This window comes from Dryobates pubescens, chromosome 17 (genome assembly GCF_014839835.1).
Source record: "Dryobates pubescens isolate bDryPub1 chromosome 17, bDryPub1.pri, whole genome shotgun sequence".
NCBI lineage: Eukaryota > Metazoa > Chordata > Aves > Piciformes > Picidae > Dryobates > Dryobates pubescens.
Window position 1 is genome coordinate 15,822,445 of NC_071628.1, and position 22,612 is coordinate 15,845,056.

Genomic DNA, 22,612 nt, shown 5'->3' on the forward strand with positions numbered 1-22,612 from the left:
GCCAAGTTCATCTCATCAGAAGCCAGCAAACATCTGTTAAGCTTGGTCTGTGCTTGAAACATTTCCTAATGCAGTGTTCTTGGCAAAGTCTCCCTAGAATAGATGATGCTGAAGTTTGCCAAAAAAGCTCAGAGGGCTTCCCCAGACAAAACAGGCTGTACTGACTTCTATGCTCTAAACTGAGCCTACACCAGAGCAGTTACAAAAGCACAGCAAAGAGTCACAGTCTTTGTGACACTCTAATATATAATAAATATCCTCTGCACACCTGGTCTAAAATAGTTAATCTTATGTGATGTCTGGATCTCAAAGAAGTGACCGCTGGTGGAAGTCATACTATCTGAGTTTGTGTCTAAGAGTACCTTTTCAGGATAAGCACATAAATTCAGTATAAGAAGCAGAGTATTCGCTGTTAGGAAAAGTTTAGAACCAGAAAACTCTGCTTCTGCAGCATATGTGTAGTTTTACAAAGTGTGTGTGTTACAATATAGGCTTTTTTTGACACAGTTGTATCAAAGATCACACCTCATCACATCCAGAACTAACAGAGCGGTGCTTGCAGAAGCCCATAGCCTAGCTGTGATTATACAAGAAAGGTCCTGACCTCAGAAATGTGAACTCTCCTCACACTGCTCTAACATGGGCTTATTGCAGCTCTGATTACTGAAATAAAATTCTTATCTTTCTGAGGTGAGGTTTATAGAACCTACCCTCTCTGGAAAGAGGTGAAATTTCTCAGGCATGTAGAATTAACTCAATCATTTCTTGGCTGTATTGAGGAGAACACATAATTTTATACTGAAAAAAATGAAGATTGTATGGTTGAGGGGAAAATATAACAAGACAAAGGTTTATTTGGTCTGTTGTATTTTAGGAATTTTTTACCCCTGTTAATTCAGTTAGAGAAGTATAAAAAACAGGTAGTTTGGGAGTATAGTGGAGCTATCAACTAAACTACAAATGAACCAAAGTTATAATAAAGTTAAATCCTTCCCAACAGAATTTCAGAAATGTGGAAGCATTAACTTCATGTGACTAAAGAATTTTTGTGAATATTTAAAATACTTTTTTGGAACAATAATTTCTTTTCTAACTCTGAATGGCCTTGAAACTAAAAATACACTCTATCTAGTATTTCTTTCAACGTCTTTTACACAGCATCACTGTATTTCTCAGAAGATACTATCACTGTTTGGCAGAAATATACTTACAAAAATAAACTGAATCCAGAAGTTTCCAGGGATGTATTTGGATATGAATGTGGATAGTGACTCTTGCCCATATCCAAAATAAAACACACTAGCTGTACAACAACTTTCTTTGCTAAATATAAACATCTTAACATTAATAAGCTTTACATAAAGAGAAACTGATGGCCAAATTTTATTACCATCACCAGTATTTTAAGAGCACCCTCTACAGTCACAAAATGCTATCTAACCAGGAAAATCTCTTCTACCTAAAAGAAACAGTATTAACTGAACACTGGAGTTTAGTTCATCTGTACAGTGTCAAATATATATGAACATACCTCCATGAGTACTTTAAGCCCCAGTAAAGATGAGCAGACTTTAAATGAGTGCTGAAGATAGAAGAATCTGGTTCATCACTGCAGCCTCCATATTTGAGGATTTAAAATACCTTAAATACTCTGGGCTGACTCATAATTAGGCTGTAAACAACTTCTCTTCAGACAATGGATGGTTGTAGGATCTGAAATAGAAACCCATACAAGACAGCATTTGTTATTTTCAGAAGAAACCAAGGAATAAACTATGGTAAAGGCCAGGATGAACTAGTTTCCCTGAGTTAATTTGTTTGTAATGAAATAGTCAAGATACTTAAGGTGAATCAGGAGTGATTCACCTTTAAAACAGAAGAATCAAAAGCTTTGTAAGCTGTTTCTTATATGGGACATTATTAAAACATTTATACTCTCCTGAAATATTGCTTCATGAAACTATTTAAAGTCTGTTACCCTCACCTGATTAAGAAAAAGGGGTAGAGATAAAAATAATCTTAAGAATGTTAAGATAATACTTTTTCCTGGTTTTTGTTTGTTTGTTGTTTGTTTGTTTTTCCCCCAAGCTACTCAGATGTTTGCAAAAGGATCAGAACGGTTAAAATTATTATAGACACCAGATGGTGCTATTGCACAACTACACATGAAAGTAAACTGGCTAACGTAACAAAACCAAGAGAAAGGTTTTGAATAAAGTACTGCTTTTACACTTACATGGGCTTGGAACTATTTCCTTATCTTTGCCCAAAAGCAGAAAAAAAGAAACAGAAAACTCAATAATTAAGTTAACCACGCATGTCTATAAGGAATAATAATTTTTAAAAAGTTAATATTTTCTTTACATGGAATAGTGATGATTTTATCTTTATTCCAAAAGTTTCCTGGGTCTACAACCAAGAATATTTAACATTTCACCTCCCTACTGAAATAATTTTAGTGCAAACTAGGAGCCTAAATCTTTTTTTTGTATATTGACCTTATTTCTCATCAAACACACACATGGTGGAAGATGCAATGTCTGCAAATCCTTATGGGACTAAAAGGATTAATTGATAGGTATGGCAAACTAAACAAAACTTTGTCCTGCTGCATTTCTAGTCAGCAGTACATTTTAAAATACAAAAATATTAATTCTTGTTCTTACGTGCTGTCTTGCTTGGTATGCTAGATCTATTAAATTACCTGAACACCCTAAACCAAGATAATATTTGATACACATTGTAATAAAAAAGTTACTTAAATAAAAGTAAACCAAATTTTAAAATATATATTTCTGAAACAGAGTATATTTTGTCTCCAGGATGTAATCTTTGGATCTTTGGATGCTGATCTTAAGTTTCTGCATTATCTTGCCATGATATATATTTTTGGTTTCAGAATAGCACATTCTGTTTTGGTTTGGTTTGGGGTTTTTTTTTGGGGGGGGGGTTTGGTTTGGTTTTGTTTGGGAGTTTGTGTGTGTGTGTGTGTGTGATTATATGCTTGCCTGCTTTAGTTGTAAAGCATTGGTTGATCTCAATCTATATCTGCATGGAGCTCTATAATGCTAGTACAATGTCATAATACTGAGGGTGGCATTATAAAAGCATCTGGTAAGGGTGTAAAATTTAATTTCGTCAAATTACCCAAATCCTTCTCTGAAAGCAAATCTACACCACAGTAAATTTAGTATTTAAAATAGAACTGTTCCTTGGTATTCTATGATAGAGTGATTTTTATAAAAGTGTACTTTCTTATGCCCATATATTCAAAAAGTGCTTTAACTTTGTTAAAAGGGTCAAGACAGATACAATTTTACAGCTATAATTTTAAAATAAACTTCATAAATTTTCTGCTTAAGATAAAATATTTTGAGAATAAAAGTTGGTGAAAATAATTGTAGAGAACACAAAGAAGACCTGAATTTTGAAGGCTGTTTCTTGAACCGAAATAGATAAAAGTGTCTATTTAATACATTACTGAATACAGTAATAACAGGGATAATGTGATTTCTTAAGCAACAACTAATCTTTTTATGATAATTTGAGAAAATTTGCAATATATATTGTAAAAGATGAGACAGAAGCAGCATTTCAAAGTAATTATACTATAATGTGAGAAAGACTTATTTTTAACCCCTTCCACTCTGTGATTATGGGATCAGATCCTTTCCTGAAAAGGAAATTAGTGACTATAATACAGTATCACAATTCAGTTCAATGTGTAGTTGAATAGAAAGAAATAGAGATTTCTAAAATCCAAGCATAGCACTAAAATCCCAAGCTTTCAATACCGTCTGTCTCAGTGCAAAAGGAGAACTGAATTCAGGGAGTGCTGCTCAGTACTCAAGGTGTGTTGGAGTAGGTGGCAGCTGGACTTATTCTATAGCACAAGCTGCTAGGGCATTTCTGTTTGTTTTTGCTTTAGCTGCACACTCCATTTTGCATTTTATTTCACAACTGCCTGGTATTAGGCTGCCTGGACAGAAAGGCATCAATCATAGTGTCAAGCCAGTTTTGTAAACAAGGACCAAAGCCTTTACTTACAGCAGAGGAAGAGAAAAGTGGATGAGGGGTAGGAAAGGAAGTAGTAGCCTGCACTGAGATTCGTATCTATGTATGACCCAACTCATCTGGTCGAGAGTCCATTTTTAGCTTATTGCTGTGTTTGTATACATTCCTTCAAAAGATTCTTACCTCACTGGACAACGTGATACTTTTGCAATATTCCAGCTGGACTATGGCTCTCAGTGAACACAGCCTCAATGTAGCAATACTAAGTACTTCTAAAACTCATGTTCAGAATATGCTAAAAATCGACAAGTTTTAAACTATAATTTTAATGAAAATGTAAAGGTTCAAATGAAACTTTCTTCAAAAGCTCACTAAGTGTAGGATAGAGCTTTGAGTCAGAAACTATTCAAAGCTCTCCCTTTCAGTCTGGGATGTTCACAGCCATCAGTTACAGAACAACAACAATTACAGAATTGTGCTGGTCCTATCTTTCTCTGTCTTTAATAATAAAAAAAGGGCATAATAAAATAAAGGAAAACATATATAAATGCCTTTTTCCAATTATCATATGAAACAATTTTTTTGAGGCTCAATTCAAAACAACAGTTTTCTACATAGCACAACGCTGACCATGCCAGATAGCAATGGAATTGTCTTTGGACCTGTTACCTGATAGGTAAAAAGAAAAAAAAAAAAAAATATAGACTATATAACTACTAGTCATCATAGCCTGGTTGTTTTAGCAATAAATTAATACTTCATGTTTGTTTTCTGGTTTGCTTTTCAATGCAATGGAAACATATTATTGTGTAACATTGACTAACATCTGTTTTAATTAACTTCTAAGAATAACCTGAAAATTGTAAGCATATACACCTCTTTAATGCAAGGCTGAACAAACTGCCAACGTATTTCTTCACATTTTAATTGTAAAAAAGCACAGCCATATATTCGTGAAAACTATGCCACATAGCTCATGTAACTCCTGGGGGGCAGAGAAGTTTAATTACTTTGTTTCTTTTTGATTCCTTGTTTCTCAGTTTTCCCAGTTAGGGGGGTGGTGGTGGGGTAAACTTCATTTAGTTTCTAAGAACTACAAAGAAAGGAGCTAAGAAAATGATAATTATTTTTTTCACTTAAACAGCTCCAAGATTAGTCATGGCCTTTGGTTATGTGAAAAAATGTGTACAAAAAACAAGTGTTAGATGGCAAAATATGTAGAAGATCAAGATAGCGACACAAGTTTGGGACGTTTGGTCTCATGAATATTTTTCTGACAAGTTATCTTAAAACCAACAGTAGAAAAATCAGAACATCTATGACTTTCCTCTCAACAACCACTCTTAAGGGACATTTAATTTAGTATATTATGTAGAAGTTCCACAACAGAACTCTTTATAGCTCCTGTCACACCCAGTCTGCAATTCTGCCAGCAAAGGAAAACATTGTTAGCTGTCTGCAAACACCTCAGTAGCTGCCTCTTTAGAACTCTTTATAATTTGTCCAATTACCTCAGCTTGTAGTTGATTCTACTAATTAAACCATCAGTATAATATTTTATCACAAGGTATTTTTGTCAGTCACTACTTCTATTTCATTTCACTTTTGACTGTTTCTTGCAGCTTTTAATAGATTTTTATGGAATATTGTCCTGGAATACTACTGAAATTAACATTTTAATTTTATTTTTTAATTCTCAAAATGCACCTAAGGTTGTTTTGGTTTTTTTTAACCTATTTTTAATATAGTTGTGTGAACTTTAAAACTCATTTTCTTTTTTTTCAGCACAGAACCTAAAACTGGATATAGTGCCCTAAATGCTCTATTGGGAACTTTTCTGGTAGAACCTCTTCTTTTTATTCTGATTAAGACAAGGGTATTCTCTATCGAAAAGCCGTATGATATGCAATTCCACGTAATAGCGTCTGCTAACTAGGCTTGTTTCCACATACATATAATGAGTAGCAAAGTAGCTCTAACAGAAATTTGAGTAGTGACTTCCAGCAGAGCTGGATTTGAAGAGGATGTGCACCTATCCATGCTTCTTTTGCAGAACTCTGTAAGTAGGTTTTGTGGTTTATATACTGAGTTTTTCCTTCTCACGTTCACTGCTCTCCTTTCTCTGTTCTAGACATGAATCTATTGTATTTTTCCCCCTATATGTTCACTATAACTTTTTTTTCTTTTTTTCTCTGACAGTGCCACTTGGTGGTTCACACCTCAAGAACAGATTTCTGAGAGTGGAAGAAATTAACTGAGGTGAAATTCTGGTGTGATGCTTATAGTAAATTATGTTTGTATTACACTTACAAACCACATGTCCTTAGAACCTAACTTCCCTTTGCACATGGGTAAGGGGAGAAAGACATGCTGTAGCATGGCACTTCAGTTCTCACTATATAGAGAGAATATTCCAGAAATCTGCAAACATCCTGCTGTGGTATTTCCAGTCTAGCTGAAGGCATTGTGAAAATTATCAAAAAAGCTGAAGACAACCCAGATGTGCCCAGAGATGCTTGTGACGATGCTCTCTGAACAGTACGGGTATGCTGCCCTATGTGCTTCAGACTGCGGCCCAGCTCCTCACTCCTTCCTTCGTACCTCTACACGTTTAAAACCGCGCCTTCCCTGCGCCGCCTCAGCTATTCCCCGACGCAGCGGGAGCCTCGCCAGCCGCCTCCGCACGCCGATGGGCCGCACTCGCGAGGGAAAACAAACCCGACTGTCAAGCGCCCTCGAGCTCACACCACCTGGGCCCTGGCCTGGTTTTATTCTTCGGAGGACTGTTCTTGCCACCCCTTTCGCCCTGGCCCGCACACCGGAGGAGCTGGGGGTTTTCCCCTCTGTTTGCGGTTCTTAGGAATCTGGCTGGGGCACTTCGGCGTGAGAAGCGCGACGCGCTCCCCCTCAGGAGCCCAGCGGACGGGCGGGAAAAGACGGCGCGCGCGAGGAAGCCCCTCGCTCACCTGAGGGAGCGCCCCTTGCCTGGCTCCTCCCCGGCAGGGCCTGGCCCCGGCTCCGGCACCCCCCTCCCCCGCTGCAGGGGGTGGGCAGTCCGCGCTCATTTCGGGCTGCTGGCGGGGCTGTGGCGAGAGCGGCTCGAAAGTGACTGGGATCCGTCTTCAGAGGGTAAGGCGGCTCGAGACGGGTGAGAAGAGCGACGGCGGCCGGTTCCGTGCGACGGGAGGGTGGGGAGCACCGCGTCCCCCCACTTCTCCCTGCCGAGATGGCCGGGGCCAGTCGGGCACGGGGGACGCGTTGTGGCGCGACTTGACCAGAACGCGGTGGGCACAGGGAACGTCGTCGTGTGGTGTTTCAGGGGCTGCCACCGCGGCGGGACGCCGCGGCTGTGGAGGTGGCTCCCCGCGCCCTGGGTCGCTGCCTTTCCTCTTCCATCACGCTCCGTTAAACGTTGCTTTCCAAAGGCCAAGGACACCGAGTTCTCTTGGGGGTGAGGAAAGAACAGCATGTCTCTCCCTGCGCGACCAGCTGGTTACGCGCAAGGAGGCTGATGGAGCGCCGGCTGTGCCGGGGCAGGCCTTTCCCCCGAGCGCTGCTCAGGGCTGCGAGGCGAGCGGCCGCTGTGCCGTCCCCGCGGCGGGCGTGGTAAATGGCGGAGAGGGGAGCGTTGCCAGCGGGCCGCGGAAGGGAGAGGGAGTTGACTTGAAAACAGACTCCGATAAAACCGGAATATTTCTGAGTTTTCTTTGGCGGCTGTAGACAGCGAGGGCTCTTTTCCCCGGCTATGGTTGCCCCGAAGCGCTGGTTGCAGTGCCTCAGCTGGAGGTGCTGCTGCCGGCCTGTGCTTTCAGGTGAACTCGCACTGCTCGGGCCGCCCGCCCCTTGCGGGCCGGGGAGCTCTGGGCGGGCCGGCGAGAGCCCCCCGTGGGTTGCCGAGACCGTATTGCTTCGGGGGCGCCGCGCCCGCCTGCTCGTACGCATTCCTCCCGGGATTCCTGGCATTCCTGAGCTGAGGGCACTCTGACTTCTTCATCTCCCTTTTATTTCACGAATTAGCTTATTTTTGTGAAAGGGGGTGTGTCCACATTGTCTTGTGTTTTTTCATGGGAAAAGCTGAGAATTGCCGTTCAGGTATTTCTTCTTCTTCCCAATTAACTTTGCATCTGATATAATTAATTTATGTGCCTCCCATATGATAACAACTTTACGGGGAGATCAACGCTGCGATAAAACTTGTGGTGGGTTTGGATTATCATCTACAGTTGACAGAAAAATAGTTGTTGCAGCTTTTTTCTTTTCCCCCATTTTCCTCTTCATCGTGTAAGTATTTCTGAATTAATCACTGCAGTGTAGTTTTGAGCACCTATCAGAGTAGAAACATGAAATGGTGTGGTATACCCATATGTATTTGATAGATTTCAGTGTCTGACACATTCAGAAAACTGTCACTTGTCTCATGGTTAAGGATTTCTTTATAGAGCTGGCTTTAACAGAACATTAAAACTTTTATGAAATCATAATTAAATGACAAAATCAAACCGTTGATTACTTTTTAAACGATGCTTTGTAAGAATTTATTTGACTAGCCCAGAATATGCTCACAGTGTATACCAAGCCAGGTGTGATAACTGGTTATTAATATAAAAGTATACCTAGTTGCTGTAAGCTGGTGTGGCTTTTTTTTTTTTTTTAATAAGAATGAGAATGTTAGTTTGAACTTGAGTCTTTCCAGAAAAGATTATAAATGAAAATGAAAACTTCATACACTATTGGAATGTAACTTTAGTAGTGTAGTAAGAAGTTTGTTATGCTATGAAAGGCAATTAGATTCCTTATTATTATGTCACACTTTTTGAGACATAGCTAGCCACACCTTATAAGCAGAAAACTCTGCAAAGTTAGAAAGCAGTATTTTTAGTTTTGTTTTTCCTTTTTTTCCCCCTTAGGACACTAAGATTCTGTATTAGAGACAATAACTGTTCTTAGGAGATGTTTTTTTTTTAATGTTCATATATGTAGATACTAATGATGAGCAAAAAAAGAAGTTGCAAATGAAGTATCCTATAAAGGGAATGATATTTTTACATGTATGTATTTACAATTTAGACATGTTTATGAACTGTATTAATCACTGGAAAAGAATCCCTCCTTGATTTACATACACCTTGAATTGCAACTGACATTAACTGTTCCTAAATCCCACTTCAGTGCCAATACACACTAGAAACAATTGTTTTAGCAAGTGTCAGTAATATTATGACAGTAATGAGAAGGGAAGGCTTATCATTGTTAATTTTTTTAATTACAGGAACTGTGGTGGTACTCCAAAGAGCCTGCCTTCTCTGTGGGTGTATCACATAACTGTTTTGATTCTTGGTATCTAGCTTGGTTGTGTTTTGATTATAAATCTAATAAATGGGATGACTGGTTAGGGTGACAGAATTGCCTCCAAGCAAACCAGCTTATTTTAATTTCTGTTTGTGGTGTTACTAGATCTCACCATCTCTAGTAAAATGCTTGAGAATGCAGTTAGATTCTTCTGACAGGGTATATGTGGGTGATGTGGAATTCGGTTCACTGCAAAAATGTTCTGTGGTGTATCCTGTGTAAGGAATTTTACCTCAATAAAAGGATGACAAAGCTGGAAAAAAAATATCTGTGACAGTTTAGTCTTCTGGTTTACCTTGTGTAGTAGGAAGTTGATCTTTCTGGGAGTATTGGTGAAACTGGTTTGTCTAGGCTCTGCAATGTCATCTGAAATGTGTGTGTGAAATGGCATGACCTCAGACTTGCATTTTTAAATATTTTGTCATGGAGCAAGGCGAGATGAACATATGTGCAAGGAGCTTATTCAGCCTGTACCACAGTACACAGGTTATTGCATAAAAATAGCTACTTAAGTTTTTTGAGGCCAAATAATTCTGTTGATGTTAGAAATTGAACAAAAATAGACCATCACAGTTTTGTTCAACAGCCTGCTGTTTTACCATTTCTGCTTTTTTGAAGTCCCAGTCAATGATGATGTCATTCTCTATCCCTTTTACTGTGTTGATAATCACATTCTCATGCTGGATATCAGGTTGTGCAAAACAATGGTCAATCTATTGTAGTGCCTACCTGTGTAGATAGAGGGGAAGTAGCAAATAGATTTCTGAGGTGTGGCAATAAATACTAAAATAATGAGCCATGTCCCCCACTTCTTCACCCTCTATGCAACCCATATATTCAGATAAAGCAGGCCTAAGAAGTTTGTATTTCGTCTTGTGTCTGCCCCACTTCTCCTTCCTGTGTAGTAGTAGGAGGTTATTTTCTACCTGATCAGTTAAATAATATAATTTAGAGCCTGGCTTTATAAAGAACTACATCTTTACAATGTAGAGATCAACAACTGTCTTGAATGGCATGAGGATGAGAGGAAAATGTTGGAATTTCTCAGATTTTGTTGTTAGGTCTCAATAAACTGCATGCTGAGGAAGATAGTACTGACTTGATGATTTTACAAGATTTTTTTTTAATATGCCTTGAATGCTGTGTTGGTAGTATGTGTGAACCCCCCCTCAAAAGATTGTTTTTGTCACTTCTGTTCTTTGTGAAAGAATGGGGAGTCCTCCCACTGAGGATGCTGCATGACTAGATTGTTGTGAGGGAAGGTACTTCATGTGTTCAAGGAGTGATAATTATCCAGGCATCTTTATTTGTAAACATTAACACATTTCAGAGCTGCTTTGGCCTTGACTCTCTGAGCAGAGTTAAATCTAAATGCTAAGTATGAAAATTTAATGTTTAAACCTGGGAAATTAACATTAGGAATGCATGTACTGAGACTTAATGGAGTGGTAGTCATGGAGTCACCACTGTTTGGTATTAGGGCTCAGTGTATTTGCTGTGACCTTGTACCATCTCTGCCAACAGAGCTGGCAGACTCCTTGAAGGAGTTTACCCAAGTGTAGGTTTATAACTTTGTTTTACGTGAAATAGAAGGGATGACAAAATACATAGCCAAACATTTTAAGTACGTAGTATAGTTTTTCTGTGAGTGCCTCTAAATTTTTAGCCAAATGAAACCTTTTTAAATGGTTTAATATTTCTGAGATGCATTAACCAGGTTGACTTTGAGATTTAAAACAAATATCTTTTCACATTCTGCTTCATTTTGTTGAAGACAGAGAGCAACGAGGAAAAAAAAGTGATTGAAATAATGTCTCTGAAAGCACTTTTACTTTGAAAAGATCAGGGAGATTGGTAAAACTGGAAGGTCCCTCAGTTATTTCCACATCAGCTACTTTCTGGGAGGGTCCCCAGGCATGATAGAGGAGTCATTACGCCATGACTCCAAGAAGTCTGAGCATGATGGGAGCTTGACTCCAGGTGTTTATAGAAGTTTAGAATTCTATAATATTATGTACATTGCACTCTCGATTTTAATGTAGCAAAAAATGTTGGTGTTGAAACTGTATAAATACAGTATGGAAAGGAGATTTACAGGATGGGCTGTCCATGCTTGCACATACCTATGCGTGTGTGCTTATGTATTTCTGCGCGTGTGTGCGTATGTATACATAAACTCTCACACTTGTGAAGCCTCAGAAGTAATTGCCAGCCATTAGGAATATTTCAACCTTACTTTAAATTCTGTTGAAAGATATTTCTAAGCTGTTGAAGCTTATTAGAATTCAAGTTGGAACTGGATAATGATTTTTTAAAATCTATTTCACCAGTGAGGTGGTGGAGTCGCCATCACTGGAGGTTTTCAGGAGGAGACTTGATGGGGTGCTTGGTGCCGTGGGTTAGTTGTTTGGGTGGTGTTTGATTGGTTGATGGGTTGGACGCGGTGATCTTGAAGGTCTCTTCCAACCTGGTTTATTCTATGTATTCTATGTAAAGAATTTCAGGTGGCCAAGAGGCCAGCAGCATCCTGGAATAGTGTGTCCAGCAGGACCAGGGAAGTGATCATTCCCCTGTATTTGGCAGTGGTGAAGGCCACACCTTCAATACTGTGTGCAGTTTTGGGCCACTGACTACAGGAAAGACATTGAATTGCTGGAGCATATCCAGAGAAGGGCAGGAAAACTGGTGAAGGATCTAGAGAACAAGTCTTATGAAGAGTGGCAGGATGAACTGGAATTGTTTACTCTGGAGAAGGCAAGGCTGGTGGCGGGGTGTTACTGCTTTCTCCAACTACATGAAAGGAGGTTGTAGGGAGATGGGGTTCGGTGTCTTCTCCTTAGTATCAGGGGATAGAATGAGAGGAGATGGCCTCAAATTGTGCCAGGGGATGTTTGGATTGGATACTAGAAAAAAATTCTTTACTGAAAGAGTGGTCAGGTGTTGGAACAGGCTGCTTAGGGAGGTGTGGAGTTGCTGCCCTGGAGGTCTTCAAGAAATGCATGGACATGCCACTTTGGGATATGATTTAATGGCCATGGTGGTCTTAATTTGATGGTTGGACTCCATCTCAGAAGTCCTTTCCAACCAAAATAATTCTGTGATCCTATAAAGCAGAAGTAGCAGCAAAACCTTGAGCTTTTATGGAGATGGGAGAATGTTTTCAGTGGCCTGAATCCAGCCCAGAATATTTTGTTGGCCTTGTTGAAACTGATAATGGGTTGGGGTATGTCATCATGCAGTCATTTACACACCATTAGCTGTTATGTACAGGGAGCAAATGTTCAGCAGTAGCAGCCTTTACTTACAAGAACAATTGGTGTGTCATGTTACATTATAATTCAACAAACACTTCAAGCCTCATAAAGACACAGGCCTGCCTCTCTCATTGCCTCCCAGTAATTGCACTATCCCAGTGTGAAGGTGAGAAAAGTAGCAGCTTGTTGGGAGCTGGTTAAACCTGTGCTCAGAGTGCACGCTGTGTCCGCGCTCCTGGTAGAGCAGTCCAGCACATTATGAAGTACCTTTCCTCTGTGGAGTTATCCAGCTGCTCTCTTCTCTGCTCAGCTTATATCTCTGAGACCGGGTATGATGATACCATCTTCTTGTCTCCTGGTGGCTGAGCAGTGCTGCATATTTAAAGTGCATGATTGAGTCAGTTGAAAGAAACTAGATGGGTGTGAAGCCAAGGGTTTAAAGAATAAAATGTAATTAAGACAAACTTTAACAAGAGGAAAATGGAACCCATAACCATCTTGAATAGTCATGAAGCTGTGACCTTATGTGAGCTGAGTAAATATGAATCTCAAAGTCTATTTTGTGTTTAAGTTTTGTATTTAAATACTTGAATATCCAGAGACTAACTCTTTTATGCATATTTTCATATGGATGAGACCTTGGTCATTGCATGTGTTTGTACTGATAATAACTAGTCCTTAATTTTATTTAGGAATGAGCTATATATGTAATCAAAGTTATGCTGGTTGCACCTGGTGTTGCTGTAACTGCAATTTCTGAAGACAAGATTTGTATTTTTTTGAGTGGGAATACTGAGAAGGTGGTCCAATGATACATCTAGATGTCACATCTAAAGCCAGGGAGTAATTTTTGGAGTACAGGAACCTTTTTATTTATTTATGCATTTTGGATAGTAACTGATTTTATGTTCTTGAAGCACTGGTAAAACGTAACAAACCGTTGCCATAACTCTCTTTCCATTACTTTGAGAAGGGCTTTATAAAAGGCTTTTTGTTTTAACAAATGTGAGATTTTTTTTTTTTCCTGAGCCTCCAAATATGAACAGGATGCTCTCTTCTATCTAAACAATAATGATATCATTTGGCTGTATTTAGATAATTTCCTTTGGAACAAAATACAAGGTTTCTAACACTGACAATTGGAGGAAAATGTAGTGAAACAACAGAGAATCTCTTGTGGAGTGAGTGTAATCATATCGGATGTTTGGATACAAACCAGCTGTTTTATGTGAAATCACAAACTGCTTTTAGAATCAGTAAGTATCCTTGTGTCATTCAGCTGGTGCTTCTGCCAATACTTGAACAGATATGAACAGTTAGAATTTGATAAATTTGAAGAGAACATAACAAACTTTTCCCTTGGTGAGTTTATTGCTTCCCCCCCCCCTCCCTGTTTCATGGTTTGGGGCTTTTTTGGTTGTTTTAAAATTTATTTATTTATAACCGTCTCCTTTGCAAGTGTGTAATGAAAATGAGGAGCAATTGAGTGTGGTCATATCATGTGTATATAATTAACTCTGTGATAAGTACAAGGTTCTGTTGTTTGCTCACTTTTTTCATTTGAAGTTTATAAATGTTAATTGTACTGCAGTGGTGTTGAGATACAGTGCAAGTAGATAACTCTAGTAGCTTGCATCCTGTGTTGGTGGCAAAAAATAGGTTGTACAGGTGTGTACCAGTCTGTTTGGGAAAAGAAGCAGTATAATGCTATGCAGGTGTTTGTTTCCATGTAATGGTTGTATCAACACATCTATTAATAAACAAATTAAACTCTCCATGTCACAGTATGGGACTAGATGAGCGAGAAATGACATGATTCAGTTCCTTAGAACTGTATTTCAGGTAGAAGTTCACTTCTATTGTAGTGTGTTTTCAGTGTGCTGTTTCTATCAGATTCCTTTTTGTTTATGATTTGGGAGAATCTGGAAACTAAGTACTTCAATAAAGAAAAAGATAGCTTTTTAACAATTATATGAAATATACATTGCAGTGGTAATAGTTTAGAATATTACCTAAGAAATTTGGGGTTTTCTTAATATTTTTATGATTAACAGAAGTTAAAATTTTAATTTGCTCTCAGCAAGGTCATGCCATATTTCCTTTGTGGACAAATCCTGTAAAATTGTTACTATATGAATTAATACTTAGCAGATGAAGAAAATGAGATAGCTTATGAGACCTAAGGATCTGCCAAAATGTCTTGTTATTGACTTACAGCTTTGGGGAAAAAAAAAACCAGATGCAAATAAAACCTGCAAGTTGTCATGCAGCTCAAGCATTTGGCTGATCTGTTGCATACTTTCATAAGACTAACAAGATATTTTACATTTGAGATATTGAGACTTTCTCACACAGAACATTTTTCATCCAGAGGGAGTATGAACCAAGCTGTAAGAAAGTGAACAGTATCTTTTGCTGTATCTGCAGTTAGTAGTTCTTGCTACTTTATTAAGTACACTTATCTTCCTGACCTTGAAGGGATGGCTATTAGTATTTTGGTTTATTGGCTCAGCATCTGAAGAAGGTTGTTTAATATTTGGGCAGAACTGAAACTGTTTGAAGGTTGAAGAAATACCTTGATTTGGTTTTGTGTCTTCTGTTGATACCCAAGCTTAAGACTTTGTGGTGTAACACTGGTATATGGAATTCTAAGTAACACATGCCATATTGCTTAGGTTCCCAGTAAATCATAGTCTTTCTCAAGCATAAAAATTTTTAACAATCTCTTTCATTGTGATAAATAGGAAAAAATAGGGCACAAGGCTTTTGGGCTCCTTTGAAAGGGAACTAGTATTTTAAAACTCAGAACTCCATTTTCCTGTTCTTCATGTATAGAAATTTTGATGCAGACTCAGAGTCTGCATATACTGAATTAGGACATGATACATTGTAGACAATTCTCTGTATAGGCCTTTTGAAAGTTTTGAATTTTGTCTCCTAGACAGGGAGAGGCAGTTTACAGATGGTACAGGGACAAGAAGAACTTGCTGTGAAAGTTTCATTGTGTTCTATCATCATTTTCTTAATAATTATCAAGAGTGACTGCCAGATATGATACAAATATAATTTTATATAGATAAAAAATATACCTCAAGTGGGAATAAGGAATCTACAAAAAAGATGACTTTCTGTTGCTGGATGTTGGTCATTTTGCTCTTAAACTAGTTTCACTGATGCTTTTTAAAGTCCCACATCTACAAATTTAAAATTTCACTTTTCTCTTTCCTGTTCTCCTGTAAGCAGTAGATCAATTTAATTCAGCTACATCAGAACTATCTTCCATATAGACTAAAAGGGACAGCAAGCCAGGCTCATTTTCCATTTGGAGGACTCTCAGGTTATAGGTAGTGACAGTGATGAAGTCTCCAATCCTGTTTGCAAGGTATGTTTGTGAGATTGTGTTCCACCAAGTGTGCAAACATTACAGTTTTGGTCTTTCCATGAATTATCCTGTCTGCTTCCTTTTTGTTACCCTCACAGTATGTAAGTTTCCCTTCCTCTTCTGAAGTTACTTCCTGTCCTTTTTCTGTAGCACTGTCATTTATTATTGACCTAACACCCACTTTGTCTTTTTGTGGTACTGCTGGTACTTTCTGAATAGTCAGCTGCACAGAGAAGCCATTATTTAGCTTAGAGAGCAGGCTCAATGTTACATAAAGCTGGAGGGCAAATTTTGTAGTTCCTTCCTGGCATTTTGCTGTGCAAAGTGAAAAGCCTGGAGTAAACATCAAGGTGTTGCATCCCTGGAGGGGGCGGTGTAAGAAAAAAATTGAGATAGGTTTCATGGAACCAAATGTAATTTGATAATTTATCCTTTCATAGCTTGAAATGTTCAGAATTCTGAAAGTTCACTCCTCTGTAGAGAAAGTAGTGTAGTATGCTCTAATCTCTTTCTTTAATGAAGAATCTTCGGCTGATTCAGTCTTAGGAGTCTCAGTATTATGTTATTTGATATGGTAGAGTTCTTGTTTTACTGTCATTAGGGAAACCAAAGAGGAGGCCTAGTACCATAACAAAAGTGGAAAAGTCAGATGCTTTTTATTCTTTTCATATTCCATCACTAGATGTATGCAAAAGGAGCGTACATGTAGTGTGAGGCAATGCGTCTTAAGCATCTGTGGCTGTGATTTAAGGGGGGCGGAGAACATATCTGCTGGTGGCAGATCTACATGCTGCTCAGCATCTCTGCCTTTGTTAGGTATCTTGGGAGCCCTGTCTGTCCAGTGCAGCTAGCTGGCTCAGAAACTAGAGGCAGAAAGTGTGAGGTGCTTTGACAGATGTGTTAGAGGTGAGCTTGGTAATGAGGGTATGTGGGCAGAATGCAGAAGAGCAAGCCTCACATGCAGATCATGGCAATTAACAGGATTGGGATGGCATTTTGTTTTAATAAACCTGTCCTGTATAATTGGCTAAAGAAGAACTGAAATGGATGAGTGGACACAATTCCGTGCCTTTGTGATGCTGTAATGTTAGGAAGGCTGCAGAGCTGCTGAAGAGAACAGCCATGTCTGGCACAGGGGTGTGTTTGTCAAAGACACTCTTTTCTGTTCATGTTGGCAAGGAGAGCAGTCAGGGTTCCAAATTACAGGGCTTTTCTCTTTTTTTTGTTTTGGTAAGGTGGGTGTCTCATAGCTCCTGGTAGCTGCCTTTAAAATAGCTGTGAAAGGAAGTGTTTTGGAGGCATTTTTAAAAAAATGCTCTTGACCTGCTAAAGTGTCAGTATTGCTGTCCTGTGGTTCTTTGTGAAGTATCATATCACCACTGAAGAACAAACTCCAGAAGAAGAATGTGCAGAGCACTGAATTTTCAAACATAAGAACCTTGAAACAAAAATGTCATCGTTTGTATTTTGGGCAAAAATAAGCTGTCCAGAAAAATGAAACCACTTCTGAGTAATGGTAATATAGGGGACTTTTCATACCCGCTGGAGGACAGTATTTCAAATGAGCATTCAAACACCTTCATGAAGGCTTATTTTTAAAAGAAATCTGAAAATTGAAAGGCCTGAACCATTCTGACTGCTGGTTTTGTTTGTATGTATGTTTGTTTGCAGAACTTTTTAAAGGTTTCTGTTCCTGTGATTGCTTCAAGCAGTTCAAGGTCATGTTGCCACCAAAATCTGTGATCACATCATTCCCAAGTGCTTTACCTTCTGATTTGATAGAAAACTATTTCCCCGCCCCCGGATTGGTAAAGCTGTGTGGCAGCATGGTTGCTGGCTTGTAGAAGAAGGGAGGGTTGTACAAACTGAGATAACAGCATGCTGGAACTGTTGCTTTGGGAATAGAGTGTTATGGCCTACATTTTTTTTTTTTTTTTTTTTTCCATCACTTGATAGGATACATATTTTAGCCTGATGTGACTGGTTGGGGCCTAAGTGTTGTTTTCATGGGCTTTCAAAATGAGGAAGGGACTATGTGAATACAAAGGCTTAGGCCTGCAGGCTCAGGCTGAGTTTATAGTAAATTCATTAAGTCACTTTCTTTAAGGTCTTGAAAGTTTTCAAGGGCATATTTGATTGAAAAGTACTCTTTTGCTGAAATTTCAAATAAAATACCTTTTCTGGGGCATACCATGAATAGGACACAGTCTCAGGCTGCGCCAGGGGAGGTTCAGGCTGGATGTTAGAAAAAAGTTCTATACAGAAAGAGTGATTGCCCATTGGAATGGGCTGCCTGGGGAGGTGGTGGAGTCGCCATCACTGGAGGTTTTTAGGAGAAGACTTGACGGGGTGCTTGGTGCCGTGGGTTAGTTGTTTGGGCGGTGTTGGATTGGTTGATGGGTTGGACGCGATGATCTTGAAGGTCTCTTCCAACCTGGTTTATTCTATGTATTCTATGTATATTGCAATGATATCTGTAGAATTTTGATGTGTTGCCTCGTGGAGTGAATCTGCTTTCTTTGTGCCAGACTGTTGCCGGAGCCTTTAATTCTGTGTTCTTTTGGACTTGCTCTGATGATGACAGGATTTACTGAACTTGTTAATCAGTACATCCAGCTGTTTAAGTTCATATGATGTAACTGTAGAGAATCAGGCTGTTTCTTTGCTAGACTGTTCACAAGTTTTCAGGTGAAACTTTACTGCTCAATAAAATTTGGCTAGGTATGAAGAGCAAATAAGGTTACCAACCAGAAAGAGTCAATATACCATCATTGTTTTAAACTGCAGCTGAAATTTTAAGCTCTGAAAGATCTTCATGGTTGCATGCCCTTGACTTTATTATCTGCTGTTTTAGCACATAGTTGTTTTCAAAAGAAAATAAGTTACTGAAGCAGTTATTTCTTGTGTCCTGATTAATTCGTGTATGCTGTTGTGATAATACTTGCTTCACAAACAGGTGCTAAGGACTGATTTTGTAAAATAATAGAATGACAGTTTATCTAATTAAGAATTTGTGCAGAATGATTACTTCATTTTCTGAAAACTGTATTTTTAAACTCCTCTGAGACAGCAAATAAACTTACTAGCAATTGTATTATTTAAAGAATCCTTGGAACTAGAATTCGTATCACTCTATTAAAATCCAAACTAAATCTGTTTTTTATAGCCACAAGTAAACTACTGTTCTTAACTACTGTTAAAATATCTACCCTCTTTTCCTAAGCTTAAGTAAACAAACTGTTCTGTCATAATATTTGAGGGCATCAGCAGGAGTAAAGAAGATTAAAACTGGACAGTTGTAGCTGTCAGTGTCCCCAGCTGTCAGCTCCTTTACTGTATCACGTCAGAATTTCAAGGCTGATTGCATTTAACTGAGTGTGCCAGTCTGCAAATTTTCATGACTCAGGCATGGGAGTTTTCATTTTTTACGTGGTTATGTCCATCAGAGGAGTGGGGCAGACAGATGGGAAAACAACAGCTTCAGTCTATTGCTGCTTATTGTTCAATCTATTGCTGTAATCCTGCCAGAGTTTGAGATGCTGACTCTACAATAGTGTGAAGAGATATGACTAACTAATTAAAAAATTGGCAGCATTAAAAGGTTTAAATTTTCATCAGAAAGGCTGTGTGAGGAAAGCCATCAAGACTTTTAAAAATTAATTTGAAAATATTTACAATAGTACAAAACAAGTGTTTTCATGTATTATAATATTTTGGTATGTAGTTTGAGAGTATTATCCATGGTTGCTTGACATTCTATAAAACAGGAGCTCTAAATAAAGCCTCCACATATTTGCATTGCTACCTGTGTTGTTTTCTTGTAGAAGTAGTGGCAATATCTATATATATAAATGTTTTCCCATAGTTTCAGAAAAATACTTTATTAAAAAAAAAACTCAAAAAGGTGCTTTGACTCAGGAAAAACTACTTATATTTGAAGTAATTTGATTCTGAAGCAACTAGCAGCATTAGTAAACTGAACTGTTATTTCCTAACTTTTGCAGTTATAAAGTAGCATTACATTGATCCAGGCATTACATCACAACAGATTTGCTTTGGCCTTTGCATAGCTTGTGTATTAATATCTCTTCATATTCCTGTTAGTCCTCATAATCACACTGAATGATGGAATAAAATAATTAATGAAATAATCTAAAGTATTTAAAGCTGACACTTTTGTAATGTTTATTCTATCCAGCTATAATCCTCTGATAACCATGGAGCCGTATTTTGCCGGTTTTAAGCATGCACAGCAGGACTATGAAGTCACTCTTGAACTTGCAAGTGAGGAGACTCAGAAAGCTAAAAATGCACAAAATTCTAGGACGGGATCTTATGGTGTCAGTATTAGAGTCCAAGGAATCGATGGGCATCCTTACATAGTACTAAACAATACAGAAGGATGTTTGACAGAAAATCCTACTCCAGGAAAAGAACAGCAGGTCATTTCTCAGACTGTAAGCAAGCCAGCCACAGACTGCAATACTGCTTTTAAGTTGGAGGACAAAAACAGTGAACAAACAAAGTTTCCTGGAACGCAGCACATGCAACCCTGTATGCTTAAAAGCCTAAAGATAACCAATCTGGATGAAAAGGAAAATGGGATATCAGATTTTAAAGACGGAACAATGAAATCCTCCAATCTGTTGAACTTCCAAAGACATCCTGAACTTTTACAGCCTTATGATCCTGCAAAAAATAGCTTGAACTTGGACAATTACCAGTCTTCTATGTGCAGTTCATCTCAATCTGTTGCAGATGTAAAAACTGAAGCAAAGCCTTGGATTTCCTCATCTAAAGTAGTGTCTCTGCAGAAAAGCAATACATGCCTTGTAGATCCAGCCAAAGCAAATTCAAAAAAGATACATTTGAACAGGTCAGTAGAAGACCAAAATAAGCAGCTGCTGGATTGTCACAATAGCATGATCTGCCCCAATCAAGTGTGTATTTCAGAATCATTTTCATCTGCAGGAGGATCCCCATGTGTTAGCCCCAGTGCTTATCAGGAGACGAGAAAACCTAGACCAGATGTGCTTCCCTTCCGCAGACAAGATTCATCTGGGCCATTATTGGATGACTCAAGAAGATCCTCTTCCTCGTCCACTACTCCCACTTCTGCAAATTCCTTGTACAGATTTTTACTTGATGACCAAGAGTATGCCATCTATGCAGACAATGTCAATCGTCATGAAAACAGGAGATATATCCCATTTTTGCCTGGAACTGGTCGTGATATTGACACTGGTTCACTTCCAGGAGTAGATCAGCTGATTGAAAAGTTTGATAAGAAAGTTGATCCTCACAGAAGAGGTAGGTCAGGAAAAAGGAATAGAATTCATCCGGATGATCGTAAAAGATCAAGAAGCGTTGATAGTGCCCTGTCATTAGGGCTTGACGTAAATTCAGATTATTTAGGTGATTTCAGTAAAAGCTTGGGTAAGTCAACTGAGCACTTGCTGAGACCATCTAAAATTTGCCTTCACAAGCAATTATCTAAAGAACAGAAGTCACCGTCCAGAGAGATGAAGATTTCTGCTCGAAGTATTGGAAGACTGCAAACACCTGACAAAGACACTGAGAACAGCAATTTCAGTTCTTTACAGTACCATAAACAAAATGGAGCTGATAGCGAGAGCTCGATGTTTAGATCGTCTACGCTTCCAGGACAGAATAAGAGAGAGGAAGGTAGAACAGTAACTTCTACGTTGTTGCTGCCAAATCGCATCACAATTCCGTCTGACTCAGGAGCCAAGATTATTTCTGTAAAAACATTTTCATCTGTCCCTAATGTACAGGTAATATTGAATTTACTTTTAAAATTGTATTTTTCACTGTAGCATACTAAAACTTCCGTATTGCTGAATGCAGATATTTCTGCTCTTTATTGGAACAAATTCCAATCACACAGTACTTCCAAAGCAGATAGCAGAATTGTACTGGAGAAATGTAGATGGACAAAAATTATTCCTGTAGTAGCAGGTATGGAAAACATGGTTTGTAAAACAGCTTATACTTATATGGGTGAAAGACAATGGTGAGGCTAAAAAAGATTATTGTGAATCATGTTATGATAATTTTTAAGCATAAAGGCACAATAGTAGGATGCTGAAATACATGTAACTCCATGTAAAATTGTATTATTCCTGTTATTGTGGACTATACTTTCTTCTTGCATAAGCCGAAACTCCAGTGGATCATTATGAACTTTAGGTCCACATAAATGTTTTCATAATAGAACAGAATGGAGAACCTCAGTTGTACATGTTGTATTTTCCAACTATCATAGGATTCTATTTTTTGACCTTTTATCTTGTTCTTTTAGGCAACTCCTGATCTCTTAAAAGGCCAGCAAGATCTTGCACAGCAAACAAATGAAGAGACTGCTAAACAGATACTTTACAATTACCTTAAGGAAGGGTTAGTAAACTTCCTTTTGGAGAGGAGACTGTGTGTTCTCAAAGTTTTTCTATTGCATTTTAAAAGTGAAACTGTCAAATCAAAGCTATCATTAAGTGAAGGGTCTCTTTCATAATTCTGTATCTCAGCTGTGTCCTCTAAGGCGTTATAAGATCTCAAAATACCAAGGCAATCAGGACTTATGTAAGGTCTTGTG

At 38.5% G+C, this 22,612-nt stretch overlaps 1 protein-coding gene across 1 annotated transcript in view; it reads left to right on the top strand.

Moving 5' to 3' along the window:
* The first annotated feature begins 7,040 nt into the window (after positions 1 to 7,040).
* CGNL1 (cingulin like 1) overlaps positions 7,041 to 22,612 on the top strand; it is a 53,971-nt gene continuing 38,399 nt past the window's right edge. The window contains exons 1-3 of the mRNA XM_054168895.1: positions 7,041 to 7,143; positions 20,198 to 21,794; positions 22,322 to 22,416. Coding sequence (XP_054024870.1) covers positions 20,217 to 21,794; positions 22,322 to 22,416 — 1,673 coding nt within the window. The 5' untranslated portion in view covers positions 7,041 to 7,143; positions 20,198 to 20,216. The remainder of the gene's footprint in view (positions 7,144 to 20,197; positions 21,795 to 22,321; positions 22,417 to 22,612) is intronic.